The sequence below is a fragment of the Manacus candei genome, unplaced genomic scaffold (assembly GCF_025592945.1).
Source record: "Manacus candei isolate 608988 ecotype Guabito, Panama unplaced genomic scaffold, ASM2559294v1 h1tg000095l, whole genome shotgun sequence".
NCBI lineage: Eukaryota > Metazoa > Chordata > Aves > Passeriformes > Pipridae > Manacus > Manacus candei.
In genome coordinates, this window is record NW_026138143.1 from 151,604 (window position 1) to 178,317 (window position 26,714).

Sequence of the window (26,714 nt, forward strand, 5' to 3'; positions counted from 1 at the left end):
TTTTCACTGCCATGTGCTCCTTCCCATTAGCCAGTGTGTTTTTCCCAACTTCCACTATGTCCTCTCTCCCAACACTTAAGACAGGTTTTGTTTTGCCATGGACTGTTATCTTTAATAACCAAGCTGTCCTCATGGGGCAGTTTGACTGCTTCATTTTTCTGCATTTTCTAGGTAACTAAAGCACCCATTACTACAAGTGGAGCTGACAGAAGAGAGCTCTTAACTCACTGCACATTTTGTACTTCAAAACAGTATTTTTGCTGATCAGTCCTCCTCTTCCATGCTTCACACGTACTCTTAATTTCTTTTCTGAGTTCATATGGTTATATCTGAAGTCTTCCTTGTCTATCTTTCACTTTTTGTTTACAAATCAGTTACAGGCAGCAGTTTTTAAGACAAAAGGGGTGGGAATTTGCCTTCTCTGTTTAGTGCATAAGATCCAACACAAATGGCTTTCTGTTCTCAATTTCTCAAGGCACGTCCTTTTTGAAATGCAATTACATAAGATTTATAAATAAACCCCCAAATTGGAGTGGAGTACAGACCTCACAGACTTTTCATTCATCTCCACAGTTCACAAGTCAACTTCTGATCATTCTATCCACAGTAATTTTTGGCCCCCAAAGGTATCAGAAATGCTTTACTGTCTATCAGAACAACACTGAAAATACCACAGCTCCTCATTTCTTTGGAGACTGTATGCTAAAATATTATCTGCCATCCACCAGTCAGGTATACCTGGGTTTTACCATTTAAATAGCATTTCTTCCCTCATGCCCAAAGAGACGAGTACAAATCAGCTGACTGTAATTTCACATTACCTTCCTTTATATAATGTAATATTTCTATTTAATCCTTGCCTGTTACTTTGCCATATTTCCAGTAAATCTGTAAAAATCTATCTGCATACCAATAACAATTGGCTTAGTACTTCTGTTTTGCTGCCAATTTTTTTTTACAATAGTCAACAAAGCATTTCAATTACTTCTTGCCGACCTTATCCAGTTTTCTGGCTGGGTTACGTATATTGACCAACTCCCACTCCAATCCACATTGTATCATACTTCCCTCTGTTCTATGCTCTAACCCCCAATTTGTGTTTTTATCCTCTACTGAACAAAGCTATTTTATATGCTACAGAGACATAACTATGCTACAGAGACACAAATAAGCTTAGCTAACCACATTTTGCATCTAAAAATTAACTGATTTACTGGACACATGGTTGAACTCAGTACCTAGAGATAACGTTGATCGTTTCTCATCACCAAGCCCTTCCGCACTTTAGGAGCAGTACTTCTCATCATCTCATACCTCATTTTTATTCATACACTGAAAGAGAAAATAAACCATTCTACTTTTTTTTCAAACCTAAGCATTGAACTGAAGTCAAATTACTACAATAAAATATAATAAAAAATCTCTGACTCTATGGTAATCCCCTATCAAAAGCTTCTTTAGCTTACTCTAGCTTGAAATTCTTGAACTAGTAGGGTAGCCAATTCTGTCCGTTCTTCTTAACTTTCAGCAGTTCATATTTATAAAGCTTCTTTATTTACTTTGCATGATTTTAAACCAAATTGAGGAATTAATTAAAATAGTGCCACATTATTCACTTTAATTAGGTCTAATTTTTAAGATAAATGTATGAATTTAGTGAAATATAAATCCTGTGGTTTCATCTTTCAGATCAGGTTTGTTTGTTTTAAATTTGTGATAGTGACACAAAAAGTAGCTGCTAAATATTTATTAACCACTGAAAGGCAGGTAGAGGACACTATATGTTTCTAAATTGGATACTCACAGAAGTGTCTGACAAGCAGACTTCAAAAACTATCTTATCTGCCAACACAGCAACTGGAAGAGACCTCCTGTCTCATCACACTTGCTGCTTGCAGTCTTAATTAACTACATCCTAAACACCCTTCCACTGAATCATCAAAGACCAGAAATGGGCTCCCTGCACTCAGGCACATTTGGGGTTGAAATGTCTGGGATTTTATAGCCTCATCAATATCACTTTCAAGGACATGTGGCCATTTAGAAAGCATGTCTGTGTACTGTTCCACACAGTATTACACAAATACGTTTAATGAATGCATTTTTGAAGATGCAGTTTCAAAGTCTGGCTCTCCCACTGTGTTTTAATTCAGATTTCTGGGTCCAACCATAATGCTCTTGCTTCGCTCATACCTCAGACAAAACTCTCAGCAAGAAAGGTTCAGGCAATCATTTTAAACTAATGAGTCATTGGAAGTAGCAAGGAAAGAAATAGCTAGGAGAGTGGGATAGCTTGCAGCTGGAACAAATAAATCATCTATTATCAGATAACAGGATTGGCAGCCACTGGCCCTTATAGTACCTTTTGTGCAACTTCTTTGAAAGTGAATTTAACTAAAGGAGAGACACTGTAAACACCAGTAATATGATTCGGGGACAGTTCATCTTTACAGAATTTACATCTTTTTACAGAATTTATCAAACCATATCAGATTTACCCTAACCCTTCAAAGCATCTTGAGTTTTCCACAAAAAATACATCACATAAGTGATAAGTAGTGCTCCCTAAGGGACCTTAAACTTTTTATATTATTTCCTTTCCAAATCTAACCCCTCATTGTACACTGATGCCTGTCTCCTGCTCCACCACACTCTCCTCCTGCCACAGGGAATTTTGACCTATTCCACAGCATCTATAAGCTGTCAATCCATACTTCCATTTTTCACACTATATAGAACCAAGTTCAAGAAGATCTTGTCAAAAAAAACATCAAATGCAACTACTCTCTCTTTCCCATATCAATTTATTTCTCTACCTATGCATCTACTCACACTTCAGGTCTGTGAGGCACTTAGGCATATTATCGACACACAAAAACATTACACAGGGCTGTCCTGTATTCTCTACAGGAAGGCAAAATCAATGGAGAATCACTGACTTTCACTCTTAACGCTGTGTAATCTCCATTTTGCCCCCTTTCAAAATCCTGAAAGCCTCACTATTTGTCATAGCCTTAAATAAGTGGAAAAGTTTTCAAATTCATCACTTACTTCCTTTTATTAACTCTAAAAGGTGAATTGAGGTATTATCACGGCTTTTGGCCTTCTCTCTGCAGATGGCTGCCACGGGGAGGACCCATCTTGAAAGTCCTGTCACAATCAGCAGAACTGCCACTGACTTGGATGGGAACAGCACTTCACACCAGGACACCGGCCAGCCATGCCTCCTGCAGACGTGCTGCACAGCATGACACATTCTTTGGAAGCCTGGTGCCAAGGACTACAATCAACACTTTATCACGGACTGCAGTCAATCGGAACAAACCAGTTATTTTTGATGAAAAAGTGTTCAAAAAGACTTTCCCATGAAGGAGAAAGGTTGGTTTACATTTAAGGCACTGAAAACTGCAAAGGTTCACAGCTAGAAGGGTGCTCTTCTACAGAAGGGGAGCAAAGCAGAAAGAAACTGAGTCTGGCCACAACCAGCTATTTCAGTGCACTGAGGGTGGCACAAGGGCTGAAGCATGTAGAGCAGTTTAAACTTGGTAATAAAGGAAAGGCATGTGCTTGAATCCATACGGCCTGGGGAGAGGAGGAGTTGGTTTGTCCAAACACTCAAAAAATTACAAAAAATATTTGAAAACTTATCCCTACCCCTGTCCAAGATCAAGCCAAACATATTTTTATTCTGGAATCTGTGTGAGTCGATTCCATTGCTGTTGATAAAAAATGTCCCTTGCAACACCCTGCCCCTCAAACCAAACTATACTTGCTCAAGGTCTAGTGGGAGCAGAACTGTTTTGGAATTGTAATGGAGCTTTTAAGATGGAAAACACTTAAAGGAGTGACAGACCCCCTCAACACTGTCTCTTTTACCTCATGAGTGGGAGAATAAAATGGAAGTTGAAGTGTGGTATTGACAGTTTCCTCCCCCCATATGGCCCACTTCTAGTCTGGGATGAGCTGAAGATATCAAGAACGTAACCCCATTAAAGAAAAGATTTTTTTAATCAGTCTAGAGACCTTCCTCACATTCAGCTGTGAAACAACTGTCAGTGCCAGAGCAGAAATGCACCTCTGCAGGTATATTAGGTAATATGAGTACACTTATTTGCTCCAAAAACGTGCAATAAATACAGGATACAGAGCACATTCTGATGCTAGTGTGCTCCACTACTGTACCTGTTAATATTTCCACTGGGAAATGTATCTTAAAGTCCCAAGAAATACAATCAAATTTGATTTGAAGACAGAATGGAGGCAAAGGCTGATATTTTATGTCTCAGAAGTACTTTTGAGGTAGGATCCAAACACATCACTAGTGGATGCTTGGACACATTATACATTACAGGAGCAGCTGCTGAAGAATTTGGACAAAATAGTCTTAACACCTGTAAATTTACTGTAAATATATTCAAACTTCCATTGAAGTTAGTTATGTTTTATTAATTAAGTTTCCTCCTGGTATATGCAAATACAACTTTTACCATCTTGCCCTATTTCTGAGTGCAGCTATAAAAACAAACCTTGTATTTTTCATGCTTTTGACTAACTCAAAATTGAACTAGTAAAAATAACTACCTGTGCTCCAGAAGCTTCACCTGAACTTTTCTGTCAGACTCTACCCCTCTCTTGGTTTATAAATAACCTTACACTTCCATGATTCAGTTAATTAACACAGGTAAGTTCAAATTTGGCAACTTCAGCTCATATTTTGTTTCACTGAAAAGCTACAAAAGCATTTAACTCCTCTACCTGAAAAACACACATAATTTTCTCTCTTTTCCATTTGTTGGCTTGTAGAACACTTATCTGTGTGAACACAAACAGAACAAATCCAACCTTATTCCATCTGGATTGTCATCCTTGAGGTTTTGCAATTGTATTTCTGTAAGTGAAGTGTAAGCACCACAAGAGCAACGTTATGGTAAGCTAAGACATACTGTCTCTCTATCATGTATCCCAATTTATTGTGCCTTTTAAAGTTCATAGGTGTCAAAGTGAAGAAGCAAAGGTTATGGTGGCCTTGGTGGATCTGCCCCTGGAGTCTGGAGGGTAAGGAGAATGATCCTGAGTAGTCCACAGGCTCCTTTTAAAGAAAGGGAACTCACTCACCGAAATTCTTGCTGCAGGTCCCTGAAAGCATGTTGGAAGCACTTCTCTTCATCCTCTCCTGCTTGAGCCCACCTGCAAACCTTCCTACTTTGAAATGAACAACAGATTGCATCTTTTCACTCTGCTGCTGAAATGAGAGCTGCCTGCTATTTGACAAGATGCACAATAGAATCATTTGCACAGGTTGACAAGTTGCTTCTCAAAATACTTGAAAATTGTAGCATCAGGATTTTGGGGATCTTTTTCTTGGTTAATGGTCAGGTTTGTGTACCAGTCGTTCGCCAGAGTTGTGCTTTGGCTAGCTCATGAGCTGCTACACAACAGAATCAAACTCATAAATCCCACTGGGCATTTGAACTGAACTTGAGTGTGCAGCTATGTTTGATGAGCCGTGAGGTTGTGGGTTATGCAGCTTCATTGGATACTGTTCTAATTAGAGGTCCATAGGCAAGGGCACTGAGCCCTGTGCTTTGGGAACAAATTTCTCTTATATTCTCCAAAAAGAAATCCTACTTACATCTAAAAGGAGGTATCATCTGAGTCTTTAACCACTAGTACCATATCAAAGTTATCTCTTTTGTGTGAAGAGGCTTAATCACAAAATAACTGTTCAATTTCCTTCTCCAGATTAAGCTGTCATTGTTTAAAACTCCTTTTTTGTTCCTTGCATTGGAAATGAAGCTAATTCAATGCCTTTCTATTTTTTTAAACCTTTCTGTTATTTTCTCCATCACAGGCTGACAGACCAGAGTAATGACTTCTTTCAGAGATTAACATCGGATTAAATTTTTTAAAACTCTTGAAAGTAACTCAAATGTCTAATGCAATATAGATTCTAGCCTTTCCCTTCCTCGGGCCATAACCAATGGAAAGGAGAAATAAATCTCATACTGCAACATAATATTAAACTGAAATTGGATGCAAGACTAAAATACCACCAGCATAATTTTTGTTATATGGTGCACTGTTTTCTTGTATATTCTATATTCAAGCAGTTGAGCTCCAGCTAAAGCATTTGTGAGAAGAAAGTAAGAAACTGCAAATTGTCATTTCAAACCTAAGTAAAAGAAAGACAAACCACCTCTAATAAAAGTTTGATCTCTTAATTTCTATATATTGTCTCCAAAAGCTACATTACAAGCAGCAAAATACTGCAAAGGAAGATAGAGTAGCACTTTTTTTAAGGAATGAGAACTTGATCAAATTGCATTCACAAACTTGCTAGATAAATTAAGGACTGACTCAGGTCCTAATAAACATACAGAGTAGCTCTCAATGACCTCAAAACTCTCAGAATCTCAATGATATTATATTGATCCTACAACACATAGGTCTTAGCTGTTTCTTCAGGTTCAAAAGGAGTGATGCGCAACTCCCAGATATAAAGAACACATATTGCTTAGAAAGATGTAGGCCTGTATAACTGAATTTGTTTTGATTTGTGCCTTCTCTGCCTCCCTGTCCCTGCAAATCTCATCTGCATTTAAACAGATAAATTGTTTTCTGTAAACTGCTACCTTAGTGAAAGTGTAAAGAGTGATCTTAGAAATGGACAGAGATTTTTTGGGGGGTTGTTTGTCCTGGAGTCCTTTGCATTAAGGAAGATTCTTTTCAACAGGACATCATACAGACATTATACATATATTAACACAGCAGGACACAAAACATCTGTACAGGTTGTACATAATTTTAGGCCATAAGTCTGATGGCATATGTTTGATTGAAATAGTTGTGCATACACCCCTACATACCTACAGGAATGCTAGACACAATCATGTTAATACAATCAGAACAGCAATGAAAAGGTGGTTCAAGTATGTTTATCCACTCTTTATCACAATACAAAAATTCAGGAGAGTCAAATGTAACTATCAAAAGTCTAGTATGAAACCAAAATAACATCCAAAAGACAGATTATAATTCTCTGTAAACACTTGAAGTGGGAAAAATACTGCCAAGGGTTTTTTTTGTGGACGGTTGCAGTCTTTTTTTTTTTTTTGTGGATACTTGCAGTATCATCTACATATTTTGAAGAAAAGTGAGTAGATGAACTTTGGGGAAAATTAAATCAATCTATGAAGCTATTGAACACAAAAATACCACCTCTGACTTAGGAAATCTTTAAGCTGTACATTACAGAGAGATGGAAAAGTGTATCAAAGAAGCCCCACTGTGTATACATATACTTTCAAAGGTATTCTGTACTGGCCCAGCTGAGACCAGACACTGGCTGAATGAACCTTTGGTCTGACCTAGTATGACTGTCTGTCACGTTCACCTTAACAAATGTGCCACCAAGCACAGATTCTCTTACAAATTCATGACATCTCTGGAACATTGTGATGTTACTTTCATTTATCATGAATAAGAAATCATATAACCAGATTCACCTAGACAAGTCACTTGGAAACACAGTCTTGACAAGACCTCCGATGTACTATTCAAGAATGGAACCATTTATGAAAGCTACTGTTGAATAATTACATCTTGACTTGATGAACCTCTATCTGTATTAAGACACTGAGGCTCTTTCAATGGATGTCCCTCAGTAGAAAAAGATTGATCTAAGTCCAGGTGGCACTGGGCACTCTTAACACATCAGAAGCTGAACTGAGGTAGGTATAGCACTTTTTATGCTTGTCAAAGGTATCTTCAGCGGGACACACAGAGCAAGGGACTGCTTGAAAGCTAAAGTGGGGAATGTCAAGCAGAAGTAATCAGTCTAATAGCAAGACTGAACTGTCTCAGATCCACCTGCACAATTTTTGCAGCTCCTTCTGAAACCTTAAAACCTCTCACAAATGAATCAGGGCCTAAAATGAACCATATTTTTCTTAGAAAACTATTCAATGTAACAAGAATGCTCTAAACAAGTTGAATGTTTTAATATCTGAAGTCCCAACCTATATTAAAATTTAGTTTTAGGAAAACAAACTAAAATTCAGGGATAAAAGATAAAATAGTAACGAAAAACTCAATGGCTTTGTATGTCTTAAATTATAATAATATAACTGAGATAAATCAATTAATATTGGGATTTCACAAAATTATTAAAAAGTTTGGCCTCGGAAAGCAAGCAGGGAACACAGCATTAAAACATGCAGGTTAGCAAGAAAATGTAGAAGTTAGAGAGACATACAAGCAATATATCAGTGCTACAAATACATTTTGTAAATCTAATTATAGATGCATCATCACAGAACAAAAAGACAATACTCACACCATACCTATTAAGCATTTCTACAGCCCTGATAAACATTACACCCTGGAAATGGAAATAGGAAAGAGAAAGTGTTATAGCTGCAGAACTGCCTGCAAAAATAAGCAGCTCTACGGGACTTGAAAAGAGAATAGGAAAAAAACTAGATTTGTAAATAAGTTTACAGCATTTAATTACAGATCTGAAGTAAAGCCTACTAAGTCTATAGAAAGCATATGAAGTTTACCTAGCAGAAAAGTCAAACTGGATTTTTAACAAATAGCATAATCTGGATTTCAAAGGGCACTGGATTCAACCTTCTGCTTCTAGGCATAAGTACAGATTTGGTATAATTTTAGATAATGTCTTTGGTCTCAAAATTTCAGAAACAGAACATTGTTTGAGGCATAACAATACAAATGGCTGCCTTAACTTCAAAGTAATGTTTGAAATGTTTCAATAATAGAAACATTCAGCTAAAGCAAGATACAGATGAAACTGTAATGACAGAAATATCACCACAAATCCTCCCTGCTTTGTACAGTGTCATTTCCAACATGCTTCAGACAGTACAGAGAAAGATTGCCATTGCATCTATTATGGGATCATATGAACATGTATATTTATCATGAAAGTACAAAACCTCTTCTCAATATCTATTTTAACAATGGTAGAAAATACACAGAATAAAGAATATTGAATTGTTATTCTTTATCCTTCATTTACAGTGCAATATGATTTTAAAAGGAAATTTTAAATACGACACTTCATTTCCAGTTGTGGTGCAGTTTTATCCAGTTTTAACATTACTTAACTCTGAGAAATGGGGGAAATAATCACTAATCTTTTAATATAAAGAATAAAAGACTACAAGCATATCCTTGACAAGTCAATGAGGCAAAACTAAGACTACAGAAAATAAGAGTAAAGCTGAATAACTTCTGATGCATGCTTACTTATTCTCTCCCAAAAGGACAACATATCCAACTCATCACTTACACATTCCACTAGTAAGTCTATTACACAGTTACTTTCCAACACAGCACTTGTGCCTTTAAGCTCTTAAGTAAATATGGCACACCATACCTAACAGAGATAAAAATAAGGTTCCCCTATACAATGGTGATTGTCCTCCTAAAGGGGAAATGGAAACACTTATCATGTAATCCTTGCTCAAGCCACACCAGAGGAAGTGGTTTAAAGATATCCCTAGTAAAACTTCAGGAATAATGTTTCCTGTAGTGGCATATACTGCTCTTGCTTTCATCACTTCAACGAGGTAGAAAGCCTTCCAAGTCCAGGAGCAACCTCCTGGCATGAAGCTGGTGTGATGGAGAGTCAGGTTGTTACAGTTTTGTGATGATGATACAACTGCCTATAGACAACGCTTCACAGAACCATAATTAGTTTCACACACTGAGTTTAATACTTTCTGCTTCTTACTCAGCACTACAGTCGTCTGTCTTTGACAAAAACACTTGCATATGGTTATGTTTTCTAACTCAATAATTAATGTCCATAAGCTTTACGGTGAAAAAGTAACTCTTAGCAGTGGCATGCTATCGTCAGATAGATAAAAAAAGCCATGATGTATCAATTTCTGCCCATAGAGGTAGTTTTTATAAAAAAATAAAAACAATTGATAAAAGAGAATGCTTGAAACAATACAGTAAAATTCTCTAATGATAGTGGCTTACCTTGTCTCTGGGTGTAATCTGCCTGTTGGTAAGGAAGGATGGCATGGGAAGCTACCCTAACTCACAACATGCTGCTACACACTTCCCTAATGTCAATAGTCCTACATTGATCTACTCACCTGAAGTTCTCTCATAGCCTGTTTTAAGTATCCCTAATACATTTTGGGTCATGAACACATACAGCATTTCCAAAAGACAGTGACTTTGGAAATTGTCTGGACTACAGAGAGCGCTTTAATGAACAAGATGTTTTACAGTAGAAGAAACATACAATTTTCTCCAAATTCTGTGTTTTATTATATTTTTTGCTCAAGATATCCTTAGACACTCACCTGTATCTAATATTCTAACTTTCTGACCATGGAAAATTAATTAAAAAATGCAAAAACATTATTTTTCTTTCCATGCACACACAAAATTAAAATCCTAAAGTCTAACTGCATTGTATGAGGACCCCAGGCAAGGATTTTGTAGATTAGATTATTCTGTTCATTACACCTTTACAATCCTGACGAATTAGTGCTTTCTTTACAGGCTATCAGCTCAGCACTTGCACAGATGTATTAACTCTGTATGAAGCAGAATTGTTCACTATGTGTTCATAGAGAAGATGCAACCTGCATATCAACAGTAAGTTGCAACTGAGCTGACAAAAGGGATGCTATGGCCAGAAAAGTAATAACTGTGAAAAAGGGTAATAGTCATTTACCTTAGCTTATCCCTTTCCATACCCTACTGCATTCTTCCACCTTCTACCTCTTCCATCTCCTCCCTCTCTCTGTTGAATGATCCTTAACTTGCATTCTTTGGTAGGACTTACCTACCTACCACCATGCTGTTTATTTAAGCATTAATCATAGAATCATAGAATGGTTTGGGTTGGAAGGGAACTTAAAGAACATCCAGTTCCAACCTCTCTGCCAGGGGCAGAGACACCTTTCACTAGAGCAGGTTGTTTAGAGCTCCATCCAGCCTGGCCTTAAACACCTCAGGGATGGGGCATCCACAACTTCTCTGGGCAGCCTGTTCCAGTGCTTCACCATCCTCATAGTAAAGAATTTCTTCCTCCTACCCAATCTAAATCTACTCTCTTTCACTTTGAAGCCATTCTCCCTTGTTCTGTCACTACATGCTCTTGTAAAAGGTCCCTCTCCAGCTTTTTCGTAGGCTCCCTTCAGGTACTTGGAAGGCCACAATTAGGTCACCCTGAAGCCTTCTCTTTTTCAGGCTGAACAACCCCAATTCTCTCAGCTTTTCCTCATAGGAGAAGGGCTCCACCCCTCTAATCATCTTGGTGACTCTCCTCTGGATTCGGTCCAACAGGTCTATGTCCTTCCAGGTCGATGAGGACCCCAGAGCTGGACACAGCACTCCAGGTGGGCTCTCACCAGAGTGGAGTAGAGGGGCAGAATCCCCTCTCTTGACCTGCTGGCCACTCTGCTTTTGATGCAGCCCAGGACACAACTGACTTTCTGGACTGCATTGCCAGCTCATGTTCAGCTTCCAATCCACCAGCACCCCCAAGTCCTTCTCAGCAGGGCTGCTCTCAATCTGTTCATCCCCCAGCCTGTATTGATACTGTTGGTTGCCCATGACCACACCAAACAGAGCAGTGGTTTTTGTGGTTTCTGTATTCATTAACAGATCATGAATTTCCAGCCTGTAATGAATAGCATTAACCCCAAACGTTTTATTTTATTTTCTCTTCTCTTCCCAAGCTGTAATTTAAAGATTCATAAGCATTTTTCTTGAGCTGTTCTCCTAATATGAACTGCCATCACACACTTCTCCCTTCTAAAAAATGGGGTAGAACATGGAAATAAAACTCTACAGTGTTCAGAGAGGGACTAAAACCCATCCAGCTCCACACACTCCTCCAGCCCACCCCTCACAGTCTGAAACCTTTTTTCTAACCATTTCATCCCAAGTCCATTAGGGAAGATTTCAGGCAAATTTCATTTTCACATTCAATAGCAGCAGACTAAATCAACTAGCTCACAAGGATGAAACACTCCTCTTGCAAGTACAGCCTACTGCAAAGGTAAGCAAAGTGAGTTTACATTTATGTTGCTCACTGGAAACATGGTGGCTACACTGGAAATAAATTAACATATAGAGGAATTTATCCAATAACACATTAAGGAGGGCACTGCACTGGTGAAGCAGAATAGTCAGGTGTAATTTAGTGCTTCAGTGGGTGAGGAAAGAGACAGATGTCTCCATCTGCAGCTTTCCTCAAAAAAGGTAAAGTCATATCATACAAATAACAAACAGAGAAACTCTCTCTAGAATGTCTGTAGGTGCCAGCCAGGTGAGAATTACGCCAAGTTAATCTTTATTTCTTTGTATCTCACCATGCAAAAGAAGTCAGATTTTTCAGAAAGTTTTATCCTAGTTTCTCATTACTGTAATCTCTAGCAACATACAATCTATTTCCTCACCTCATGCTATGAAAAGTCACCCTACACAGGCAGTACTGCACCTCCTGTGTTTACTTTAAGCATTAGTACAGTACCACATGAAGCTTAACCTCTGGGCTTGTAAGGTGCTTCACAACTGCAGCCTTAAAGAAACCAACGAAGCCAGAATTACTTAATGACCAATGGGGGCACTAATGGGTTGGATCTTACAATGCTCTATCACACAAAAATTCATCAGAGAGATTTAATTTACCTTGACCTTGTAGAACTCCTTGACTTCAGGCTGAATGGAATCAAAATCACCACTGATGTAATCAGGCAAAAAGCTGAAAGGAAAGCAGTGAGCAGTGAAATGAAAAATTAATCCATCTTATTACATTTAATATTTATTTTCTCAAGAGTACTAGGGGTACAAGCATTAATCTCTTAGGAGTTCCTTAAAAGCATGTTAAAACAAGAGGTGATATGAAGTGATACAAAATAAGGTAAGACAAAACATAAAACTGGTAAATCTATTATCCCTTCTTTGTTGAGGGAGCTACACATCTCTTATACCTCTCTAGGTCAGTAAGGCAAGACTTGTATCTGTCCGGTTTTAGAAAGACAACTTTCAAATATTTTTCAGATGTATCATTCAGTCAGCAAAATATTTGACATAGCATATCAGAGTGCTATCCATCAAGCTTCAGAGAATGTTATTTGTCAGAAGATTATGATGATGCTTCGACAGCTGGTATGCCATAAATATTTCAAGGATTTGTATTTTAGTTGTTAGTGATGTCATCTCATTTCTACTCTTCTAGATTATTAAAAATACTCCCAAAATATAGAAGCCAAATGCTCAGTGATTTTTAACTCATATCTTCAATGTACAAAATGTGTATGAACTCCATTTCAACTCCTGACCATCATTCAAACAGTAATATTGCTGCAAAGCACATGGAAATAATTTTGTGATATTTATCTCAAGTTGCTTCTTGTAGTTTTTAAATTGCAGAATGCTTTAAAATATTTATTGTATAAATTCTTATCAAATTCATAATGAAACAAAGTCTGCAATAGAAAGAACAGTTTAAGAATATTATTTGAAAAACAAACAAACAAAACCCCCCAAACAAACCAACCAAAAAAACCAAAACCCCGGCACAGAAATACAGCTTTCCACCTTGCACAATTCCTTTAGATTTAAGAAGCAGCTAAGAAGACGGGTGAGAGTGTTGCCAATTTTTCTGCTTCATGATTTTAGAAGAATAATGAAGGGTCTACAAAGTCTCCTTATCGGTAAAACCTCTAAAAAAATCTCATGTTCTGGCAAAGATTTCAAAGGAAACACATGGTCACTGGCCACCATTTTCTTTGAAAACTGAAAGCTGCTTCAGCTGAAGCTGGTAAGTACAATTGCTGTGAGTTAGGTCATGTGCAACTACGGCATTTCAAATTCACTGCTCTCTACTCTTACTAAGGTTGTTATAAAAGGATATGTTCTGCAACTAATCCCTTCAGAAGTGATGCTCCCACGCTTGCAGTGGTGGGAAGGGAAGTCCTTTCTGCAATGGGTTTTTTTGAGGACACAGAAATCAAGTAGGAGAAATGCAAATGCTTCAGTGCTCTGTTTCATATGCCCCAGACAGTACGGTTCAAAACCAGCAAAAGCTAGCCAGAAAATTAGGTTTGCTCCTTCATTGTAAGACTTTTGTAATGTACAAATTATACTACATTTTCAAAAATTAAATTTTTAATTGCTGCCTTTTTACCTTTCCATGAGTTTCCTAATGAAATATTTACTGAATACAAGAAGTCTAAAAATTTGCAGGTACTCTCTTTCAATTTGTTATTTTCTAATTATTTCTTCCTGATTGAAGCAGAGCCATTAAAAGTAAACTCACTCTAGGCATTTCAGTGGTGGCCCTGAATGCAAGCTCTGGAGATGTTCCAGCAGGCTGGGCAGGAAGAACAGCAGCCAGTTGTCATGGAAAGCCAACTTGGTATGACATACACATCCACTGATGAAAAAGCTGCTTCTCTTACTGAAATGCTATACATAATTCCAAAAGTGTCTTTGTCTTTTTTTTTTCTTTTTTTTCCCTCTACAGCAGCTATAGATCATGGTGCTTTTAAATAATCAACCCCTTCTCCTGAGTGCTTCAAGAGGTATAAGTGGGAGCAGAATTAGTCAAAAAATATATCTTCTCAGAATCAAATACTTTTGCACAGCTTTTGTTCTCATTCAAAGTAAATAATTTCCATGAAAAAAAGCTAGCTGAAGTTGTGTCTAAATTTTTACAGGCAGAAGAACAAGAATTTCGGTTGTATCTCCGATAGGCTCTGCCAGAGGTCCTGGCTGCACTGCCTGAACATGTCTCCTCTGTCAGGAAGCACTATGTCCATTTTCAAAACACCCTCTCTAAATTGTTCACTTGGAGCAACCACAAAACCAGAAATTACTAAAGGGAATAAGGGAACTTCAAAATTTCAAAAAGTCTAGGCCTCACATTAATGATTATGAAGAGAAGAATTCTTTCTTCTCTTCTCCTCCCTTTGAAAAACACCAGAAACAAGGAAAGTTCAGAAAGTCATGCCTGATGAATTAAAAAAAATGAGTAAATCCACATTATCTTCAGAGGGAGGATGGCTGCTCTTTGTAGCTCACTGATTATGAAAACCAATAAAAAGCAAGGCAACACTCAGTATAGAGTCAAAGACTGCATTTGAGACAGTCCTTTTTGAGTTCTGTGGAACAAATTGCCTCATCCAGGTGAGCAGAATTGAGTCAAGGCTCTTCTCCAATTAACACAAGTGAAGAAGAGTCATTGTGTGAAGAGATGTCCTTGATTGACTACCCTCATAGAAGATTAGCACTAGCTGATATAGAAAAAGGAGAAATAGTTGAGAGAGAGAGATATGGAAAAAAAATCCTACTAAAGTAACTCATGTATATTTTGTAATAATTGTTTTTTCACTTGCTTGTTTTCATATAGTTTTGTATTTACTCTTGAGTGCAGACTAGTGCAGGAGAACAGGCTTGGAAGATTCACACATCAAGCTTACTACTATGTGAGTGGAACAAATTATCTCAGGAAAAGAGTAACAAGAACAAGAAAGGTCTCTCCATGAAATTTAAAACAGCTGCCCTTATTTAAAGTACAGATTAAAAACAGGTATTATATTAGTCTAACCCATGTTTCCCTACCCTCTGACCTCAAATTCATGAATAATTCTTATTCTGTTGCATAACTGTATTGAAGACTACATATTTCAGTGACACATATGGCACACATTCTTTAGTGAAGGACTAACTTTTTTGCCCATGATGGCAAAAGATGTCTTTAATTCCTGCTTAAAGTGTGATTTAAAATTTTAATTTCTAAACAGTCTAGATGATGTATTCTAACGCATTTCAGAGCCATGCTATACCAGTCTCATTACCTATTAATTATCACTATGCATATAAGGTCATGACCAGCTCAGCTGGCTTGATTCTCTGCTGCTTTATATTGGCATTTATCAGGAGTGAGCCAACTCCTTAATCCTAATGGGACTGAAAGTATAAATTCTTGTAAGATCAGCCTAGTCTACCAAGTCTTTTCTAGGGCTGTCAAGCAGCATAACACCAGGAACTGGGCAACAAAAAGTCTTCAGAGGTTTTGGGTCAGCTGGAGTTTTCCTTTCTCTTCTCATTCTCTTTCCTTTTTTTTGGGGTGTCAAGTGGTTTATTTTGTTTGGATTTAGGTTGTTGCTTTTTGTTGTTGGTTGGTTGTTGTTGTTTTTTCTTTTTTTTTTTCTCATGAGGGTATTTTAGAATCATACTGCAACTGTCTGAAAGAGTACAGAGTCAGGAGGGCCAGGATTACTTTCAGATAAGGACTGGAAGGCACTTCGATAGCAACTGCCTATCTTTCATCTATGCAACCTTTTTTAAAAAAAACCCATAATTTCAATGTGAAATCTTTAGTGGTTTAGCTAGCTTACCAAGAAAAAACAGCACTATTTCTCACTAGTTTTGAGACAGATCCCAGCTAGAGGATTTATACAAATTGGATAAAGGCTGAACGTTAACTGAACAGTTTTATGAACTCCCAGGATGCTGGGCTGGAAAGCAGGAGGAAAAAAAGGACAGATTCCTGCAAGTTTGACATAGTTTCAAGATATACCAATAAATTTTTAGTCACCAGTACCATAAAGCAGTAATGGATTCTTATCATAGACACAGATTACAAAAATAAACACAAGCTATTTAAACTCTTGAGGCTCTCATGCTAAGTAAACACAACTGTGCCTTTTGCCTTCAAGTGATCCATCTAATAGACATAGTTTAATTCAAGAAGTAGTATTATTTTTAAATATTCAACACTAACAAACTGTGTTAAATTTAAAACATCGGAATACTTGCTTCTTTATTCACTCACTTTTAGAATTCAGTGTGAAGGGTTAAATATGCCTTTTTAAAAAGAGTTATGAAAAAGAAAAAACAAACCAAAAACTCATGCAAAACCATCACATTTTAGCAGTTTATAATAAGAAAAATGTGCTGCCTCCTTAAATAAAATGCTCTGGCACAACTGCTCAGTTCTATCATTAATTCGAAGTTACAGTTTCCTAGTACTATTGACTTTTCTTGTGATGTAGCTCCTTTAGCACATAATTGCCTGCAATTAACCTTTTTTAAACAAATGTTAACATCAGAGATATGAACATTTAAAGGCAGTATCTGTGTACCCTTTGATTCCTTCAGTTACAGCACAGAAAATAATCCCACATAGACAAAGCATATGTGTCCCAGCTGCATAATTTTGAGGGCACAGAGGGGGTTCCCCATGCTTTTTCTTCACTGCTAAAAATAAATTTCAAAACAGGTGCCTTTTACCCTGGACTAACACACACATACAAGCTACATCCCTGTAGAAAAGAAGTTCAGTGAAGATAAAATGCTGTAGACTGAACATGGAGCAAAGTCACTAAAGTCAGCTTTGACTTTTGTAAGCATCTACTAGTTGAGAATACAGGCGACAAAACTCTCTAGCATTACTTCAGGATAAATATTAAAATAATAGTTTAACAAGAGAACCCCAACGAACATAAATTAATTCCCCCAAATCCACGTTTGCTAACTGTTAAGGTGCACTTTTAGCTTGTCCTCTTGACTGTCAGTCTTGACAGGAAGTATAAGTGAGGGCTGCCCTCATCAGAAAGGTTTTAAGTCTGTTTAAATCTGTCAAAAGTATACTGTTATCTGCTGTGAAGATCAAAGTGCCTTTTTAACTACAAGAGACATGTACAGCACAAATAGATGCCATTTATATATTGTCTTAGAGCAGCATATTCAGATGTCCCAACTAGCTGTACAGAGGTGAGTTCCAGGGGAAAGGAGAAATATCAGATTGCAAGATATATTCAGAGTTAATGTCTATTCAATCTATAAATACCTTCATGGTATTATCTTCAAGGTTACCAAACGTAAGCATCACACTGGAAGCTCAGAAGCCAAACACCAATACCAGTAAAATTAATGAACTTCAAACTGACCATAGAAAAGACTTTTGCTTTGATTCATCTTGAACAGATCCCACTAATGATCCCATAACTTCTTATTATCATCAGGCCTTTAAAAAACATCTCACTCACAGTCCTTAGTTCCTTCACTCTCTACTTCCCAATCAAGACTGTCTTGAAGTCAGTAAGCTCACTTTTTCTGACTCCATGGTTCACATTACTGTTATTTCAACCCCCAAAGCCTCTAAAGCCTCCCTTATCACTATACAATATTTGTATTAGGGTGGCACTGACAAGGATGTGCTAGTATTGTATGAATTTGGAAAGAAACAACAACAAAAAACCCCTCAACAATTGCCTATGCCTTCTTCAAAGACCTTAATAAACCCTAATGTTTATTATGCAACTGCTTACACAGAACATAATTTCCAAACAGCACTTTGCATACTACAATAAATCCAGATGTGGTTTAACAAATTAAAAAAAAAGTTAAAAAAAAGGGGGGGGGGGTACAGCAACAGTACTGCAGACCCCAATTTAACAAAGAAAGCAAATATATGCATACATCAAGCCATACACAGATAACCAGAATTCTTTCCACATACTATTAGCAAATCTGTGTATTACAGTCAGACAGTTCTGTGGTTAAAAGTACTTGGATTATTTGGCAACCTTGAAGAACAACCTCTTTTTTCCTTACTTTTTAAAGAGCTTAGTATTAAAGAGCATATAAATATTATTTCATTTGCAAACCCTATGATTTAAAGAAAAAGATAAAAGTGTGTGAAGATTTGAAGGCAGTAATGCATTCATTTATGCTTGCCTGGTATGCAGTGTCACCTTGCAAATAATAAAAAAATATCTGAAATAAATTGGAGAACATATTACCTTCAGCTCAAACTGCTATGCAAAGCACACATCAGGGGGACATCTTCTGCAGTAGACACCAACTCTCTCCAAATATCATTACAAATAACAAGCCGTTTACACCCTGCCTCAAAACCCTACCCCTCAGTGACAAAGATGAGCATTAATGATGGCTACAACTGCTGTATTTTTCTTTTTAATAGTCAATATTTGAAACTTTTCTCCAGTTACAATCGATACAGTACAAAATAAAGTCATACTCCAAGATTTAAGAACTTTTCACTTGTTTTCCATGGTGCTGAACATCCCCCTGTGTTCAGGTAAATACACATACTTCATGAAAAACCCAGTGTGCACAGGACAAGCAACTCCCAGAGACTGCTGCTAAGTACCTGTGCCTTTGTTTTTATTACTCACAGGCTGAAGCGTTGCTTAAAATAAAGGATACATGTCTGCAGTGTATGATCTTAGAGCCAATTAAAGCTGAAGCTATTCAGGACAACTCAGCATTGCACAGGCTCAAGTACTATGTTTTGCTGTTGGATCCTTATCAAAAGGAATTTAGAAGAAGAAATTCGAGCTGTGAATTTTCATCCTGCACAGGGTAGCAGGCTCAGGACAGCATATTATCTCAGTAGGAGAACAAGTTCCAGTGCTTCAGCATGAGTCACTCATGAGCATATGATTTTGAAAGGTTGGGAAAGCATAAGAACACTTCTGGAAGTGCCAGACTCTAGTCTTCTAGGACCGAAGGCCAGAGGAAAGGGGGGAAGATGAGCACTGTAACTTCTGACAAATGAGAAGATCTGACTCACTGTGAAGGTAGAGGCTGAAGAGACACCCAAAACTGTTTTTCCTGTTTTCATGTCAAAGTAACAGATGGTAGAATTTGGTCAGAAAATTGAGAAAAATCAGCCAATACATTAGAGGAAGGGACATTGTTTATTAACATTTTATACTGCATGTGAAGAGTCAATAGTATGGGATATAAAATGTGGTAAACTTAGGTCAAAGCAGTCACAAACTACACAAACTGAGATTTAGAAAATAGTCTCAAAAAGGTGGAACTAGAAGCCATAGCTGGCTCAGGGCTTCTTTATGGAATGCCACCAAAGCTGGATTTTGCTGCTCCAAACTGAGAACGAACTTTTCCAAGACAAGACAATTTCTCTTCTTTCCCAGAAGTGCTAGAAACAGGCAGATTATATTTTTCCACCTAATCAGACAGTTACTAACAAAGCCTCCAGTATGGCTTGCAAACTCATTATACACTTTTAAAAGTCAGTTTTGATTACTAGCATTTAAACTCTAAGTGTCCTTTCTGTGAACTTTCACACCACTACCAACACTTAAAAGGCAAGCACAATCAAACAGAAAGCAGTTATGCGTGAAAGATGTTCACTGGGATTTCCTTGCTTCCCTTAATTTACTTACTCTCTCCTGAGTACCTTAAGTACCTCCTGTCCTGAGTTTAGGATCTGTTCACATACTTCCAAAACCAGTGAAGAAGACCTGTGCAGGGTAGGTTGAGTTTGAGAAGCCCTTTGCTTCTTCAAGGCTTGAAACTGCAGTAAGTAGCTTGCATCAGAAATCCTTTAGTCTTTTCTACATGATGACTTGTGAGTGCAATGAGAAGAGATTTATCCCCTTACTGAGCAACCTGTTCCAAGCAGGCAAGGAGAAATCTGTAGATTTTCAAAAGTTTTAATTATGCTTCTCCTGTTTGGGCCTGCATTTTCTTCTCTGATTTCCACCTACATTTTATAGATTGAATTTTTGTTTCATGGCCAGAAAAGAGACATCTCTGCACTTATCAATAAGGAGGAAGATCAGACTTAAAAGGTGAATTGCCATACAAAAATTTATTAAAAAACCACCTATGCAGAAGACAAAAAGTCTTAAGGAGGAAACCAGAACATCTGATTAAAACACAACTTCTGAAAGGCAAAGTTGATTCCACACAGTGTTTCCTATCCTGGACTCTGATTGCCTGTAGTCACTGAGCAAACTTTGACTCTTTTTTTATTTTTGGTGAAGATGTGCTTGAGTACCTTAAATACATTAATATAATTTCTTTAGGTTCTGAGCCTTTACACTGATAAGGTACATAACATTTTGCAGAGAAACAATGTATTGACAATTCTGAAAACACTTGGACTACACAGAGGGACAGAACATATTACTCAATGTTTTTAGGGAATGTGAGCCCATGAGGCAAGGAATGGAGACAAGACACACAACAGCGGACAGCTGTTTGAAGTCTGTTGTCTCTGTATGGCAGAAATCAGGTAAGTCACCGGGAGGCAGAAGTTTTATTAAACCTTTTGCTGCTGACCTCTGCTGTAGCTTCTCTGGTGCTGACAGAGAACCAGGATATTCCACTGGACATTAGCATTTCAAAAGGTGCCTGCACCTCTTGCCCAGCACAGTACAGCAGCATTAATTAGAGAGAGAGAAGAAGATAAATGTGCATACAAAATGAGAGATAGGCTCTATTTGATGCTGAGTAACCCTTACCAAAAAGCATCCTCATTTTCATCAGATAAACTCAAGGAGGTATACTCACATTTCTCCACAATTTAGCTGTACAATGGATGACCCTATTTAATTTTCTGAAACTTGTGATTTAGACAACAATGTATTGCAAAGTTTAATAGAAATTCTTTTAAGGTTCCTACTGATTGAAAAGGTGAAAGGTGGGCCTTGAACTCTGAAGGAACTCGTGGAAAACTATTTAATATACTAATGTTCCTGTCTTCAGTGGGCTGGAGAATCACAGTTGGGTAAGGCTCCTGCAGCTGGCAGAGATCCTACTCACTTTAATCCTTTTTTAACCTTTCTTACAGTGTCACCAACTCTACAAAGTACCAGGGCCATATTTTAGTTAACTAAGTCAGAAGGTATGAATACACACAAACAGTTCTCTCTTTCACAAGTAAGATTAGAAATACTTCAAAGACTATTTTCATGAGCACAGATGCAATTAAAATGCCTCTGATAAAGCTCTAATTAAAGAATAAACCCACCTTTTATAGCTACCTGGCATATGGATGAAATTAAGAAACAAAATAAAGCTGCTACTCTCATGTATCAATAAATCTACCTTCTGATCACAGCCTGATGTACTTAATTGAAATAGTTTTTCTAACAAGGTTTTATTTGTTCTACATTTTTAAGGGATAAAGAATGAGGAACTGATGAAATGTGTTCATCTAATGAAAAATCAGTTCTCTTGACATTTTCTTCTGTAAAATGCTTAAACTGCTATACTAAAGAGGTAAGTTCATACCTATGCTCTGCACCTTAACAGATGCAAAAGAATGGTTGGTTGAAAGGGGCTTGCCAGATCTAAATTTTTATTTCTTTCCACTGTTCATTAGTGAACAAACCTACATATAATGAAACCTAGTAATGTAAAAAACTTGCTAGAGTTTCACCCTGGCCACTATATGAGCTGTCTGCTTTCCAAAAGACTCCAGAGTACAGGGAAACATGCTATTTTAGCTGTTAACATTCTCCTTTAGGTTAGTTGCAGTCAGGTTCCTCCTGCTGGTAGTCAGCACAGCTTCCAGTGCCTCCCAAAAGAAAGGCCTTTTTAGAAGTTAGTCATTACCACCATAGGGAAGCTTCCTGCATGTCCCTGGATGGCTTACCTAAAAAGGGGAGAGAGCAATTACATAGCCATGGTATCTAGTGTAAAGGTGGGAAATATTCATTAGGGGGAAAGAACCTAAATTTTGCACTGGTCAAAGTACCATGTCAAATCCTGAAGTCCTTCTTGTTTCTCAGAGCTTCCTTGACTCCCTGAAAGCACTAGCTGCCACAGAGATACACAGAAGGTATAACTTTTTCCCATCTTCAGCTACTGTCCGAGGCTGGAATAACTCACTAGTAGCTAATCAGGCTAAGATAATTTACAGAAGCTAAGGATATAATTTATATTAATTATTTCACAATTTAGCTCACAGCTGATAAATATTAAAAACACGAAGCAGGCTATCTCCTCTCAGACATTATCCCACACCTGTGTAGTGGCTACCAAGGACACACTGTACTCATTTGATCAAATTTCACCTGCTGCTTATTAAACTAATCTTACCAAGGAAACACTGATCCTAAGCACAACATACAATGGCTTTCATAATCACAGGAGTGATCATCTAGTTCTAATCCCCAAGCCATGGGAAGCAACACCTTCCATTAGATCAGGTTGCTCAAATTCCCATCCAACCTGGCCTTAAAAAAGTCCAGGGATAGTAAATACATCAAGGCAGCAAATTTCTGCAAGAGGTCAAGATCTGCAAATAATACTTCCTTCAGATCACATTAGTAGACTTCTACCCCTGTGAAGTCTCAACTATATATATCTCACTAATAAGCACATCAGGAATCTGCACGCATGTCCAAAAATCCTTACTAGGTCCCAATCCTTCAAATCCAGACACATACAGTCTTGCTGGCCTATTCAACCAGCATCTCTCCCCTCCAGGGAGAGGGAAGCTCTGTATCAGCTCCATCTGAAACTAGCACAGATACACACAACTCAGCTGGTGAGTCAGAACCCACAGGGAGTTCAGTGCAAAACTCAAGCTCAGAAGCAAATTCATGCTTACATTCAGACTTGGTAGATCAGAAGAGGAAATAAAATTGTTGTATTTTACTACATTTAAAATGAGCACATAATCCTTGCTAGGAAAAAAAGCAACAAAAAACCAAACCACAATAAAACCCAACCCCTCCCCCCCCAGAAGATGCAAGCATGACCAAGAGAAACGAAAAGGGCACTGTGAAGGGTCTTCAAGGCTTCACTGAGAACTCGGCTGACTGAAGTGTATATAAATCTGATCTAGCTTTAAAACAGCTCAGAGACTGGTAGTAGAGTAGTTGTGATGGCAGCACTTGCTATGCTGCTGCACTCGTTTTCGGAACAATGTCAGCTTCATGGTTGAGAGTCTTAACTATGTTTAAGAAACAAATGTGTATGTCTGTCCATCTTCTCTACACATACAACCCCTCCCCCCGCCCCGATCTATTAGTCAGACTAAGGTGCTACAGTGTAGCACCTCTGCTTTCAGTAGAGCAAGTAGGTGCGTGCTACTACTGCTTTAAGCTTTCAGTACCCAGACTGTAGCTGGGACCCACCTACCAAACTCCTCCTGCCTGTGACTTAAGTTGGCTGTCCTTATTACTGGTCTATCAAAAGCAAGGAAATCACACTGTGGAGGGAAGGTTTGAAGAGAACCTGAGCTAGTCCTCCTGTTTGTACCTGCATCATTTAGTCTACCGCCAATTAGAGCACAAATGATAGCATTTAGATAACTACCTACCTGACAGATATCAAATCCAGGCAGGTCAATGTATAGATTTGTGCTTATTTATAAATGGCAATCACAGAAAAAACCTACACACACGACTGAGGCATTAGAAATATTACAAAAGTACACATGATATTACAGAGTTCTCTGTTCTCAATCTCTCCCCTCCCCTGTCCTCCTCCTTTCCCTCTTTTTGCCTGCAAGGGATAAAACCACTCTCAGACAAAAAACACCTCAGTGTCAATAAGTAACACATAGTCCGAAAAATCCCCGTCTTGGCCTCTGTACAAGTAATTTTCTATCAAGTAGAGTAGCGGAAAAGAAATTTAATGTAAACTCTCGTGCTGTTGGTGTCCTGCTTATTATTAAAAAAAAAATAAAAAATTAACAATACCCCCATATGAACTTCACAATTTATTATGATTAAAAAACCCTTAACTACTTTTCTACTAAGTTCTATTATTGTCATTATCATTTTGACTTAATCTTTTATTAAATTTCAACACACTAATTAACTTTTCTTATAGGATGAGAAATAGATCTTAAGGACACAGATCTACCCATAAATAATATAAATGCAATGATGAGCTCTTATTAAAAGCTACTCCCATTACATACAGTGATAGTAGTTGCTCCTCAGGGAAGAATTCAGTGGTCTAATACTCCTGCTACCATCTGCACCACATATACTACAAAGAAGGGAGAGGAGAACTCTGAATGGATGTAGCATTGGAAATGCTTTGGAAAAGACTAGGCACAGATGAGCTGTGAATCAGACACTCTGAATCAGTGTATAGTGAGGTGCTCTGGGAGTAGCATGAAAATCACCACAGGTGACATGACATGTAGCCATCATTAGAGATGTCATTCAATAGAAGAGCAAGATTCTGAATGACAGTGTGGCCCATTCCTTCAGTGTAAAATTCACTACTAGATAATTTTTTCAACACATTTTAATACCAGCAGGATATTAATTCATAGGTGAATAAGTTTTTGAAAAATATATAAAGTTAGGAGGTTAAAACCTATCTGTCTGATAATGAGGTAAGAGACACATATTTTATTGCAATGGCAGAAAAACTGTCACTGAGGTTACTTTTGTAATTGTCCTTGGAGATAAAGTCCTCCTGAAGATTAAGAGAGAACTCTATTTCGTTATAAGCAAAGCCATTGCCTAAATCCTAGACTGTTAAATACCTGGTAATGCAAAACAAGCCTGATGCAAAACAAGCCTGCACCAGCCAGTTACAGCTAGACAGCTAGTAACAAACTGGAATTTGGACTGACAGACAGATAAAAAAGCACCAAGATTTTGGACCATTTCCACCTTTAAATTCAGCTCCACGCACTCTAGGGGGTGCAGCACACCCACTCTCTCCAAGTAGCGATGAACCTCAGGTGCAGTTCACACTGCAACACTTTTTAGGGATCCCAAAAGTGTTTCAGGCAATGTGGCTCCCTAACTCCATAAACACCACGTCCTTTGCCTAGGGCCATGATAGAGAGGGAGATGGTGAACACAAACTCCCCTGTCAGAGCCAATGGGTCACAGCCTGGTCCAAGGCCTGAGAAGGGGAGGCTGCAGCATTTCCAGAGGCCAGGCTGTGGAATCAAAGGTTAATTTCTTTTCAGTTGTACTCCTGGCTGATGTTGGTACATGGAAGAGCTCATGTAAAGTAGAAGAATTCCCAACTTTTACAGAATTTCACAAAATGCAGGTTCCTAGATTCATGCCTATGCTTTGTCTACCCCAAGAATGAGTAGATATGAGCAGCGTTCCCCATTTCTTTCTTTTACAACGTGGGGAAAATAGTTTACAAATGCAGCTTTCAGATGAGAAAAAAAATAATTAAAATAGTTTTTAAAACACAGAAGTAAGGAATTAAAGCTACAACCTGCTAGTATAACAGCCTGCTTTTGGCCTCTAGATTCCTATAATATGTTTACAGATTAAAATAATTCTCTCTTCAGAGATAACGGAGGGGAGCAACCCAGGGTATGAATGTCTAAGTCAGCTAATTTACAAAGAAGGTTGGGGAAAAGAATAAAGAAAAATCTACATTGGATTGACAATTTGCCTGTGGTCCTGAGCCAAGATCCTGCCAAATACACTTGAACAGGCTGAAACATTAAACCCCAGAAGTACAAGAACTGAAAGGGAAATTTTGATGAGCTCTTAAACAGGGTCATGAACATGATTGTATTTCTGCTGGCTCTACTAAAAGAAGTCAAAACTTGCCATGGCTTTTCCAGTGTGAATGTGGCAAAGAAAGCACTTTCCCTTCTAAATAAAAATGTGATCCTGCAGAATGGGGAAGGCATTACCCTCCTGATGAAAGCCCTCTGCAGCATATTGGGAATGCTATTAGAGTTTTTGAAATCACTCCTGAGGTGTATTATGATCACATATATGCATGACAGTACTGACCACTTAATCCCTGTTCTGTCATAGGCAAGTTGGAGAATAAAAATTACACTGACACCCAAGGGTATTTTATGATAGAATATGAAATAAAACAATAAATTTGCAGATTATTTTGGCTTTGCCTCATGCTACTGCATTATACACCAAATATTACTAGCCTCTCATTCATTACTATTTAATTACAAC

The 26,714-nt window shown here is 37.8% G+C and overlaps 1 protein-coding gene across 9 annotated transcripts in view; it reads right to left on the bottom strand.

Annotated features, from left to right (window-relative positions):
* The window catches only part of TPK1 (thiamin pyrophosphokinase 1), a 300,110-nt gene that overhangs the window by 147,350 nt on the left and 126,046 nt on the right, over positions 1–26,714 (bottom strand). For 8 of the 9 annotated variants that reach the window (XM_051768529.1, XM_051768524.1, XM_051768533.1 and 5 more), the window contains one exon: positions 12,685–12,757. In XM_051768529.1, the coding sequence (XP_051624489.1) occupies positions 12,685–12,757 (73 nt within the window). Of the gene's footprint in view, positions 1–8,342; positions 8,364–12,684; positions 12,758–26,714 lie in introns of those variants that run through there. The other variant, XM_051768532.1, reaches the window with a different exon arrangement.